The sequence below is a fragment of the Xiphophorus hellerii genome, unplaced genomic scaffold, assembly GCF_003331165.1.
Source record: "Xiphophorus hellerii strain 12219 unplaced genomic scaffold, Xiphophorus_hellerii-4.1 PGA_scaffold_58__1_contigs__length_500000, whole genome shotgun sequence".
NCBI lineage: Eukaryota > Metazoa > Chordata > Actinopteri > Cyprinodontiformes > Poeciliidae > Xiphophorus > Xiphophorus hellerii.
In genome coordinates this window covers 265,259-277,929 of record NW_022587633.1, presented here as the reverse complement: position 1 = coordinate 277,929, position 12,671 = coordinate 265,259, and the positions used below count along the sequence as shown (strand labels likewise).

The 12,671-nt window shown below is 33.1% G+C and overlaps 1 protein-coding gene across 1 annotated transcript in view; it reads left to right on the top strand.

Annotated features, from left to right (window-relative positions):
* LOC116716449 (contactin-associated protein-like 4) overlaps positions 1 to 12,671 on the top strand; it is a 90,897-nt gene that overhangs the window by 52,030 nt on the left and 26,196 nt on the right. Inside the window, exons 11-16 of the mRNA XM_032557284.1 lie at positions 1,684 to 1,790; positions 5,257 to 5,376; positions 5,466 to 5,666; positions 7,718 to 7,880; positions 10,719 to 10,846; positions 11,840 to 12,010. Coding sequence (XP_032413175.1) covers positions 1,684 to 1,790; positions 5,257 to 5,376; positions 5,466 to 5,666; positions 7,718 to 7,880; positions 10,719 to 10,846; positions 11,840 to 12,010 — 890 coding nt within the window. The remainder of the gene's footprint in view (positions 1 to 1,683; positions 1,791 to 5,256; positions 5,377 to 5,465; positions 5,667 to 7,717; positions 7,881 to 10,718; positions 10,847 to 11,839; positions 12,011 to 12,671) is intronic.

The window sequence follows — 12,671 nt, the reverse complement described above, 5'->3', positions numbered from 1 at the left end:
TGTTTTTCACCTCAGAGGCCACTTTTATCAGATTCTAAAAAGAAAATAAAAGGTAGAAGGTATTTGAAAAAAATAATTATATATTTTTATAAAAAGCTCGATAAATTTGACATGTAAGAAAAAAGAAAAAATTGGTAATTCTGATCAGAGATCAAGGTCATAAAACTGCAGTGCAGGAAAACGTGCCAGCACTATTTTTGCTCTGTTCCACTTAAAAGTCCCGGTTTCCTCCTGAACGTCAGAACCTTTTTCCACTCAGTCCCACTTATTCCCTTCCACATGTTCTGCTTTTCTTTCCACCACTTTAGACCCTTTGCTCTTTTACATTTGGTTGGATAAATTTAAAACCAATTATTTACGTTTGTTTCAAAAAAGCAAAACAAACAAAAAAAGAAACATTTTTCCTTAGCTGCGTTTCTATTACAAGTGTGAGCAAGACTTTGTTGGTATTCTGATGATGTCAAAAAACAACAATTTTGCAATTGCAGTGTTTCAATTTAATAAGAAAAACATTTAAAATCACACGTTAACTTTGTTTACGCAATAAGTGATTGTGAATGTGAAATGGCATAAAAATACATAAGAAATAAAAGTTTAAATGTATGTCATAGACTCATTATGCAAATTAGGTCATTAGCATGAAGCTAAAGCGTGATTAATTGCAACAGCCCACCTTAATAAACTTAAATATTACCTTGCACCTGACTCACGTAATTAGATGTAATGGCAGCAGCTCACAAACGGCTCTGCAGGGAATGAAGTCAGCAGTGCCAGTCGCATGCTGAGCTCAGATTCTGAAACAAAACATTAAACAAAGTTGAGAAGTTTGGAGTCTGGTGTTTGTGTCTCGCTACGCAGTGCCTCGCAAAAATATTCATTTTCCTCCAACTTTTAACATTTCGGTTATAACACTTGTGAAAATCTTAATTTTGAGCTCTTTTCTGAATTAAGTTTAGGTTTTGTTCAGAGTTATTCGGTCTGAAGCCACTTATCTGTTATTGTTCAGACAGTGTTGTTCAGTTCTGTCCAACACATAAATATGTTTTGATTAAAACCATCTGGTTGTAGCTTTAGCTGTTTGTATTGTCTTATTGTCCTTCTGGAAGGTGAAACTCCTTTCCATTCTCAGGTCTTTTAAACCTTTTAAATGCATTCTGGGTAAATGCAACCAAAACAAACGTGCTAAGCTAGCGCTAGCGGGGAACATAACTTGTCGTCTTTTGCTAAGGCCAAAGAAAAATCCTCCAACCACTAAAATCTGACATTTTTGTGGTTAACTACATTTTTGTTTACGTTTCGTAAAGAAGAAAGTTGCACTCAGTGTCGTCATCAGAGGTTTTTGTGTCGTTTCTTTCAGTAGTTCTTGTTGCAGCGCCCTCACAGGTGGGGAGGGGAACAGAATTTCTAAGGGTTTGGTTTGTTTGACACTGCAGTGAGAAAGAGAACCACAGCAGCTGAAAATGTAACAAATGTTGCAACTTTGGTCCCCATTCAATCCGAATCCACTTATGATGGCATTTTTGGTTGTTGTAGACAGAATGAAATTTAAAGGAGAACATTTTGGCAAAAAACTCAGAAATCTTTAGGTTAATCTCAGAAATTTTCCAGAAAAAACTTGAAAATTTCTAAGTTTGAAGATTCAAACCGAGTCGTTTGTGCGTTTCTCTGTTTTCTGCCCTGCAGGTGCTTGCCGAGTCACTGCGAACACGGAGGAAGATGCTCTCAGTCCTGGAGTAACTTCCACTGCAACTGCTCCGACAGCGGCTACGGAGGAGCCACCTGCCACAGCTGTAAGCATCGAGGCAGGAAGAGAAACGGCGAAAAATGCAGAAATACAATTAAGATTCAGATTTATTTGTGTCCCAAATTGATGCCTCAGCAAGTATAAAAACTAAAAGACAAAGTATCAAAGTTAAAAAACAAAAACAATAAAACATACCAAAAAATACATCAAATATTAATCGATACATAATGTGAAGAGTACAGCGGTGTATATCATTGTCGACCGACAGATTAACACGGGATTACTGATCTGTGTGTAGCTGAGATACTTTATTCTGTAAAAAAGGAAATCAGTCTTATGCTAATGCTGAGGTTCTTCTGCATTCATATAAAAAAATATTCAAAATAAAACGCGTACAACGGCGTTTTGGAGGAAATTTGTGTCACAAAAAATCAGAAATTCTGAGATTGAAATCAGAAATTCTTTAGAAAAACCTTGTGAATTTCTGAGTTTTAAAAGTCAAAAATTTTCTCAAAGAAACTCAAATTTTGAGAATGATCTCAAAATCTTTGTAGACTCCAAAAACATTTGAAGCTTTTCATTATTAAAACACAGAAATTTCCAAGTTTTGTTTAGAGATATTCTGAAATTAATCTCAAAATTTTGATTCTTGAGTTTTTCTCTCACAAATTTTCGACTTCTGGAGATCAGAAATGTTCTTGTTTTTTCTAGAAAATTTCTGAAATGTCAAAATTTCAGATTTTTTCTACAGGTTTTCAACTTTTCAGATTCAGAAATTTCCAAATGTCTACATTTTTCTACAGTTCAATCAAAAATTCTCTAGAAAAAAACTTGGATATTTCTGAGACCAAAGTTTATGAGATTATTATTATTATTCTCTAAATTTCTGAGTTTCTCGCAACAATTCTTTCTTCCAAAAGTTGAAAACTTTTCTAGAAAACAACTCAGAAATTTTTAGAATAACCTTGGAAACAGCTGAGCTTGAAAATTTGCAATTTGCTAGAAAATACCCAAAAATGTTTAGATTAATTTCTGAAATTTTCTAGAAAAAAAAAAACTGGATGTTTCTTAGGGTTTTTTTTTTTTTTTTACTTTTTCAACATAAGCATTTTTGTTCTTATTTTGTTTTGGGAAAATCATTTAGTCATTTAAATTTTTATAATTGTATTTTATTTATAATTTAAGATTATTATGGTTTTTATTTGTGTTTATTTTTTTAATATATAAATTTTTTTACATGAAAGGTGAAAATTATTGAATTAACATTTAAGAGAGTGGTCATATTTTAGCTCTTTTTCTACTTTATTCGAAGCGTAGTTTAAAAATAAATACTTTAAGATGTTTGTTCTGTTCAAATCTAAACTTAAAATTTTCTTTTATGTAAAGAAACAAAATGAATTCTTCCAATCTGCATCTTCCTCTACATTTGTCTAAACACTCATGACGAATGCTGATGTATAAATGTTTGTTCTTATATTTCAAACCATGTGAACAGAGAGACTGTTAATATCCCAGCCATGTTTTTATTGAGATTACTTTAATTAGACAGTCTGTCCCTCAACAGTTAATTTTTCTGTGCATTTCTTCTTATGCCATTATTTAAAACCTGTAATTATCTCCGTTCATTCGGGAATCGACCAAACAAAGTGGTGAAACTTCATTATCCTTTGTAAATTACAATCTGGTTTAATTTAAACTTTTTAAAGATTTCTCCTTGTTATATTCACCTGCAGATATCCTACTGTAAATAATTAGTACAAATCGATTTGAGTTTCTGTACTGCTTTACTCTACAGAATAGTTAAATAATTTTGTTTTAAATATATGTTTTATTTACAAATGCATTTGTAAACCTACCGATAGTGATGCATTACCTGCAGGTCTTTGGAGACTTAGATAAGTTTGCTCTAAATTTTATACTTTGCTTCTTAGCAAAAATAGCATCATCCCTGGTGATACATAATGCAGGAATGAAATGTCACCTTTCCACGGGGGGATAGCGGAGGAGAGAACAAAGGGACGGCATCCTGCTGGAGATGAAAGCCACAATTTTCTCCCACTTCTGTCTTCAAAGCGCTCCGAAAAGCTCCGTGTCAATTCCCAGCTCCTAAATGCTGCTTCTTTTTTCATAATATTTTTAAGTACCAAAGACTTTCAAGTGCTAAGAATATCTTTAAGTACTTTTTTTTCCCCATTGAAAGAACAAAACCGATCATATTTATTTAATATTTTTATCTACAGGATTGTAGTTTTGACGGTGTTGAAGTCACAGACGGATCAAAGTACAGTGGGCTAAATGTTCCTACTGTATCTGCGAAGCTTTGAAACAGAAAAACAAATGTGTAGAATAGAGCAGAAATATTATTTATTGTCCATTTTTCAGAGAAATTCAGGTGTAACAGCAGCAAAGTGACCAGGCAGGGTTACACAAAGTTACAAATAAAGCTGAAAACACTCAATAAGAAACTGTAAATGTAAAGGTAAAATTACAACATGAGAAAAAAATACTGGATGATAATTTTTTTACATTTAAATTATAACTAAAAAATGCACTAAATATACACTTGTAGGCACAGAAAGGGCATTGTACTGATTTTTCAGGAAGTTGCAGGAGGAAAAATTCACATTTAGAGTCAGATAGCAAGTCTTAGGGAAAAAAGTTAAATTTTCTTGAAAAAAAGACTTTTAGGAGTATTTTTTACTGCACTGCAAAAACACAAAATCGTGTCATGTATTATTGGTTTAGTTTCTAGTGCAAATATCTTAGTACATGAGAAATAAGACAAAACTAACTCACAAATAACTTTTCAGCAAGATAAGCTTGTTTTAAGTAAATAATTTATTTATATTGAGGAAAAATGACTCATTCCATTGGAAACTAATTTTACTTATAACAAAACATTCATCCAGTGTTAAAATGAAATAATCTGCCAGTGGAACGGAAACTATTTCATCAATATTAAGAATTTATTGACTTAAAACAACCTTTTATATTTGCTGAAAAGCTACTTTTAGACAGTTTTATCTTATTTTAAATACATTGAGATATTTGTACTATAAACTAGATCGAAAATACTAAGATTTTCTGTTTTTGCAGTGTGCTTTTACTTGTGCAAACTTTCAGTAACTTCAGTGGATGAAGAACAAACTTGTTTTAACTAAATTTTGTTAGTTTTATGAATTTGATACCGAAAGAAAGTGATTTGAAGAAATTTTACTTCTCTAAATTATAGACAGTTGTTATAAAATTAATTATGTTTGCAATTTTGACTTTAATCTCAGAATTTTGAGAGGGGAAACAAAGTCAGAATTTGGGGAAGAAAGTAATAATTCTGAGAAAAAAATCATAATTCTAAGAAAAAGTCAAAATTTGGGGGCAAAACAGTCAGAATTTGGAGAAAAAAAGTCAAAATTGTGGTATATAAAAAAAGATTAGAATATTAAGAAAAGTGAGAATTTCTTTTCAGTGTTCCTTATCCCTTTCTGTAATGTTATGTTATGTTTTCTCCGTAGCAAAATACGAACAGTCGTGTGAGGTCTACAAACACAAAGGCGACTCATCAGGTCACTTTCACATCGACGTGGACGGCAGCGGACCAATCAAACCCCAGCTCGTTTACTGCAACATGACAGGTAAAAAAAACAGAATTAAAAATTTAGATTTCTTTTCATTTCACACAAACGTTTAATAAGCTGCGTTATTGTTGTTTTGTGTCCTCCAGAGGACCAGACGTGGATTATAATCCAGCATAATAACACAGAGCTGACTCCAGTCCAGACCTCCGCTGACACTAACCAACACTTCGTCAGCTTCCTGTATCCGTCTGAAGAGAAGCAGCTTTCCGCCATCATCAGCCAATCAGAGCACTGCGAGCAGGAGCTTTCCTATCACTGCAGGAAGTCCCGCCTCTCCAACAGCCTGGGTAAGATCTGGAAAAGTAAAAAATAAAAAGATGTCTGGAGGCAACGTCTTTGCAAAGTAAGCTTTTCTATATCTGAAACCAGGACAGAGTGGAGGGAACTGCTGATTTAGTCCGTTAAATTACTATTTAAAACATTAATTAAATTTCACTTCCTTATTATCTCCGCCGCTTTACAGCACCTAATTGTTTTGGAAATCATCAGATTTTATTCTTTTATTAAACGAGGATTTAAATACACAGCTGAAGGCTGTTGGAAGGAATTAAAAAGCACAGAGTCTGATGAACTTCTTCTCAAAATGCTTCTTATCAGCTTGAGGGGGAAAAAACGGCACTTATTTCCTGTCCGAGTTCATCTGCACTGCAAAAACACAAAATCCTACACAATATGGTTAGACCAGTTTATAATGCAGATATCTACGGCAGAATATTAGGGCCTCTATGCAAGAAACAAAAAATGAAAAGGGAGTAAATTTTCACCAAAACCTCCATTTCAGAATAATCTCAGACATTTTCTGGAAAAAACTTGAACATTTCTGAGTTTGAAAAGTCAAAGACCTGTGAGAAAAAAATGAAATTTAAAGAATAATCTTTTGAAACTCAGAACATTGTTTAAAGTAATTTAATTTCTTTTTTCAAACTCAGATTTTTTTTTCTAGAAAGTTTCTCAGATTAATCTTAAAATTTTAATTGTTTTTTTAGCAAATTTTCAGCTTTTCACGTTTAGAAATCTCCAAGGTTTCTCAAAAAAATTCCTGAGTATTTTGGAGAAAATTTACTCCTTTTTTGATTTTTATTTTTTTTGTTTTTATATCTTAGCACACTGGAAATAAGATAAAATCTTACAAGTAACATTTTAACCAGACATGGGCGTTTGATTTAAGGCAATACATTTTGTATATTAATTAAAACTTAGTTCCATTGGCAGATATTTTCACCTAAAACTTGGGAAAGTGTCTTTTTATAAGTGAAAACTCAAAATTTGTAACAATATTCAAGAATTATCGACTTAAAACAAGTGCCATTATCTTTCTAAAAAGTTACCTATAAATTAATCTTATCTGATTTCATATGTACTAAGATATTTACACTAGAAATACTTTTTGTTTTTGAAGTGCAGGCAATCCAATAATGCCAGAAATCTTAGACTTGCATGTGTTGGCAGACAAGACAAGCAGAAGCTGCTTTGGGTAATTATTTTATGTATATTGGAGAGATTAATTTGCTAAATCTGTTAATTAGGGGAGAATTTAAAAAACATGAATTAATGAAAATTTTATGTCACTGATTGACTCTTTTCACACAGCAGTGGCACTACATTGATGCCAAGAAAATGTCCTTGTAAATCTCTTTGTTTCTTTTTAGTTGTTCAAAAAGCACACACATCAGAGGGTGTGTGTGTGTTTGTGTGTGTGTGTGTTTGTTGGGAGAAGCTGAGTTTTTACTGTGACTTAACTCATTTCTTGCTAACAGATGTTTTTTGAGCTCATTTGCTTTAATTTCCAACTCTGTGAACTTAAAAACAGAATCCGTTAATCTGTTAGGGGAATAAAGTTGCATCATTTCTACCTTCCAAAGGAATTTATATAAAATGTTTATTAGTCTTCTCTGTTTAAGAGTCTACAATGTTTTATGACAGTCTAGAAGTTGAAACAATGCATTGTAGTCTCTACTTTAAATCAAAAGCTCAGTTTCATTCTTACTTCATACAGGGGAGCTATATGGAGTTACATTGGGGCCATAAAGTTTGTTCAAAAGAAAAAAAATTACCTGGAAAGAATAAATTTGAAACTGTAAAATTATTTTGTAACTGAAAAAAGAAGTTTTCACGTATTTTTTTCTGTTTCAAACATTGGGCTTTTGCCTCTTCCTATAAAAAATTTACTCCTATCACAATTTTTTTTATAATTTTTTTTTTTTTTAAATTAAATCACAATTTTTTAAATTAATATCTTTTATCTGTATTTAAAAATGTTAAACTATTAAATAAATGTAAATTATTCCATTATTTTTCTGCATGTGAACCAGTGATGTCTGCTTTGTTTTTGTTTTAGATGGGACTCCTTTCAGCTGGTGGGTCGGCGGCCCGGCTTCGGGTCAGATCCAGAACTTTTGGGGCAGAGCTTTGCCCGGCAGCCAGCAGTGCGCATGTGGTCTGCAGGACAACTGCCTCGACTCGAGCTTCTACTGCAACTGTGATGCTGACTATGACCTATGGTACGCCGAATTATTCTGCAGCTGCATTTCTATTGATCATAAGACATTTTGGAATTAAATTCACTTAATAGAAACATGCAAATTAAAAAATTATATTCTGACTTTTTAATAAAATATTTTTGTGCTGGGATGATGTGGTTTTTTTGGTAATCAGAATTGGTTTATGTTTCCAAAACTGCTATGAAAATACTTTTTTGCTTCACATGAATCACATAATCAAAAGCCAGATGTTACTACTGGCAGAAACAACGAAGAAGACGACAGGAAGTGGTTAGGGGATGATGGCAGAGCAGGCTTTTTGAATACTTATCTCGTGAACTAACGTATTCACATGTGATTTTAGTTGCGTTTCTTATTTAATGGAAACATCATAATTGCAAAATTGTGTGGGTTATTTGGCATTAGCGGAATATTGACAAAGCTTTGTACACGTAGGAAATGCAGCTCCTTAAAGGTTGTGTTTAGACCTTTAAGAGTTTCTCTTGAAGGTTTTTTTTTAAGTTAAAACCAGTGGTGGGTACTGCTAACTACAGAGTCAGCTAACTCCAAGGCACTAATTATTAACATTAGTTTTGATAATGGTAAAGCATTACAGTAGCTGCATTTCCATTACAAATGTGCGCCAATGTGGAAAAAAACTAATTTTGCTTTTGCAGTGATTCCATTGAATAAGAAACTCAAAATCACACGTCAATAAGTTTCTTCACGCAATAAATTATTAAAAACATGACATATCATCATCCCCCAACTACTTCCTGTCATCTTCTTTGTGGTTTCCTCAAGTAGTAACAGCCAGTTGTAGATCCTGTGACTCGTGATGTAAAAAAAAAAGTGTTTCCGTTGCAGTTTTTGAAATAAACCAATTTTGACACAACCGAGAAAACAACTTTTTATCAAAAAACTTGACATTTTTCAAGGTTATTTAGTTTCCATTAAGACAAATTTATTTTCAAAATGTAAAATTTCACACTTATTTGGTCAACACATAGCAGAAGCTAATCACCAGACTGCAACCGCTCAAGAATTAATTGAACTTTGACATTAAAATCTAAATGTTATAAACTACATTTAGACATTGCATTTATGTTTATATATTGTTCTCTATAGTTTGTGTTTTATATTATCAGTTTCTTGTTTTAAATAAAGTTATAGGGACAAAAGAGACGAATGAACAGCTTTCATGTCCTTCAAAATAAAAGCATGAATATAAATGTCTACTTGAACAGAAGAAATATTAATATTACTTACTCAACTTACAAAACAGACAAATAATTACCACCTTAGAATTTAACCGGTATGTATGTAATTAGCAGATATGAAGTGTGCTAAAGTTAGCTAAATTGCTAAACAGAAGAAATGGCTCCATTATTAGCGCCTCCGCAGATTAGTGGAAGTTTACCCACTACTGGATGAAACCATTTCAGTGTTTAATCTTAATGTTCTGCCCAAACAGAAACAGATTTGATAATAAAAGTGTTTCCTGAAACTTTTAAACTCATAAATTACTTTCTGATTTGAGGATTCTTCTATTCCAGGAACGATAATCTCATCCCAGATTATCTCCTGTTGTTAAATTCTGCTTCACTTTGTTGCTGCCAGTATCTTATCAGATCAAATCCCACATTATTTCATTCTTGTGTTTTGCAGCAACAGAACAGTTGGCTTGGATGTGCAAATGAATCACTAAGCTAACACTGTCCATCATAAGACGTTGTGTCAGCTGAAATTCTTTTTTTTTCAGTCAGCACATCCTCAACTAACCCTGTGAGAACAAATGACTAGTCAAAGCAGAGTTTTTGCTTTCCAAACGTAATTTCTTCCACTTTTTTAGCTTAGTTTGACTTTCTGTGGGAAAACTTTTACCTTTTCTTATTACACTGCAAAAACACAAAGTTTGTTACCAAATATATTTGTTTTAGTTTCCAGTGCAGATATTGAAATAAGACAAAACTAACTCACAAGTGACTTTTCAAGAAGATGTATGAGCTTGTTTTAAGTGAATAATTTTTCAATATTTATTTTAAAAACATTCTAGTTTCATTGGCAGATTATTTCACAAGAGCTTTTTCCCCTGTTATAAGTGAAATAATCTCCCAATAGAACCAGTACTTTTTATCAATATTAAGGAATTATTGGCATAAAACGTGCTACTCTATATATCATGTAAGTTAGTTTTGTCTTATTTCAACTGTACTAAGATATTTGCACTAAAATAGACCAAAAACACTTAGTAAGTGTTTGTGTTTTTGCAGTGTACTACTTTTTCTTCAACATTCAGCAATTATTTACTAAAACAAACTCCTATATTTTGCTGAAAAGTTGTCAGTTAATTTGATCTTGTTTCAAGTGTGCTGAGATATTTTCACTCAAAATTAGACAAAAACTACTTGGTAAAATTTTCTCTTTTTGCAGTGTAGAGCCTTTTGAATAATGAATATTGCACAGACACAGCAATGGCTTCCTTATTCAATAATTATAGTGGTTAACTGTACAAAAAAGAGCAGGAAAAAGGAGGAAAACAGAAAACTCTTAAATACTGAGGACATTTTTGTTGAGTTGGCCCAACTGATTAAAGTTTTCTTTCTTCAACTTGTACTTAGTGTACTTACTTTCCTCCTCTGCAGTTCAATAGTGATACAATGTTACTTTTTCATCAATATTAAGAAATTATGTACTTAAAACAAGCTTCTATGTGTTGCTGTAAGGTTACTTGTAAGTTTTGTCTTAATTCAAGTGTACATATTTGCACTAAAACTAGACTAAAATTACTTGTTAAGACTTTCTGTTTTTGCAGTGTACTTCTGATTGCTGCTCTCTGTTTCTCTTCTTCCTTGTCAGGACTGAGGACTCTGACCTTCTGACCCATAAGGAGAGCCTCCCAGTCCGGTCGCTGGTGCTGGGAGACATCCACCGTCCGGGTTCAGAGGCTGCCTACAGGGTGGGGGCTCTCCGTTGCCATGGAGACAGTAAGTGCAGGGGCGTGGCTCCAGAGCTGGCTGGGGCGCGGGCAGAGGCGGGACCCAAACATTATACTCAGTAACGACTTCAGCATATTTTAACTCAAGTAAAAGTGTTTTTCTATCTTTTCTCTCTTTTTTGTTTGGATTTCTATCTTTCTCCTAATTTTTCTTTCTTTTTTCTTCTTTCCCTCTTTTTTATGTGTTTTTTTCATCTTCTCTTCTTTCTTTTTTCCATGTTCCCTTTTTCTCTTTTGTTTTTCTTTCTTTTATTCCATTTCATTTTTTCTTTCTCTTTTCAGTCTTTGTTCTGTCTTTTCCTGTCCTTTATTCTTTTCTTCTTTTATCCTCTTTCTGTATCCATACTTCTTTTACTCTTCTTTCTTTCTCATTTTCTTCTTTTATTTTCACTTTTTTCTGTTCTTTTGTTTCTCATTTGCTATTTTTAATCTGTCTTCCTCCCCTCTCTTCTTCTTTTCTTTTAAAAATAAATTTAATCTGATGATTTTGACCCAAATCGTCCGGTTTTGCTGTCCAGACTCCATCTTTCCATTTAACTTCTTGTTGTGAAATTTCACTGCAGCAAATTAAACTTGCTAATTAGCAGACAGCCTGCTAAAATATGGCTCCCTTATGCTACGTAATAATAACTATCAATAGAAAATGTAAAATAAATTAAACTAGGTGATATATTTTACTTGTGATGAATGCTTATAATTTCTCCATTAAGTTTAATGAGTTAGTAAATAAATGCCTAAAGATAAATCAACATAAATGGGATAGCATAGCTGCTGTTGTGCCTTTTTTCCTCACCTAATTAGCCGAACAGTTGGTTCATTTGTTTACTACATGGTTTCCATTACACAGCCCTCATAATGAGTTTTCTCTTTAATGAGCTTTATTCCAATGTGATATATGCGACACTCATGTAAAAAAAAAAAAAAAAGAAAGTTGTGCCTCAGTTTTTCTAGATGGAAACAGAAAACTGTTCGTTTCTTGCAGAAAACTTCTGGAATGCTGCGTTTTTTGACAAGGAGACGTCGTACCTTCACTTCCCCACCTTTCATGGAGAGCTGAACGCAGACATCTCCTATCTGTTTAAGACCACGTCTTCCTCTGGGCTTTTCCTTGAAAACCTCGGCATCAAGGACTTCATTCGAATAGAGCTCAGGTGTAAGTGACATCTCAATGTTTTTGCTGTCTTGTTCTGCAAAAGGGTTTGTGTTGTTTTCCATCTGACCACATTCTGCAGCTCTGATCGTTATTCTGGAGCTCAACCCTTGAGAGGATTCGCAATCAGGTGTTTTAATATCGAACTGCAGAGGAGGAAAGGTCTTCTCTGCTTGCTTACTTTCTTCTGAGTTAAAGTTCAACGCACAAGTTGAAGAAAGAAAACTTGAGCCATCCTGGTTGACTCAACAAAATGTCCTCAGTTACATAAGTATTTGCTGCTTTCTTCCTTTTTTCTGCTTTTTTTCTAGAGTTAACAACGAAAATGTATAAAATAATGCAGACAGTGCTGTGTCAGTGCAATATTCAGTATTCAAAAGGCTCTGCACTGCAAAAACACAAAATCTTACTGAGTATTTTTGGTTTAGTTTGTAGTTCAAATATCTTAGTACACTTGAAATAAGGCAAAACCAACTTTTTACTAAAATATATGATCTTCTTGCCAGTGGAACTAGGAATTTTCATAAATAAAAAAAGGAATTGTTGACATCAAACTATGGAGCTAAATTGAGGCCATAAACGTTGTTCAGAAGAAAAAATAATGAGAATTTATTTTGAAACTAAAAAAAAAAGAATTGAAAGTGAACAAAGATTTGAAAAGGGG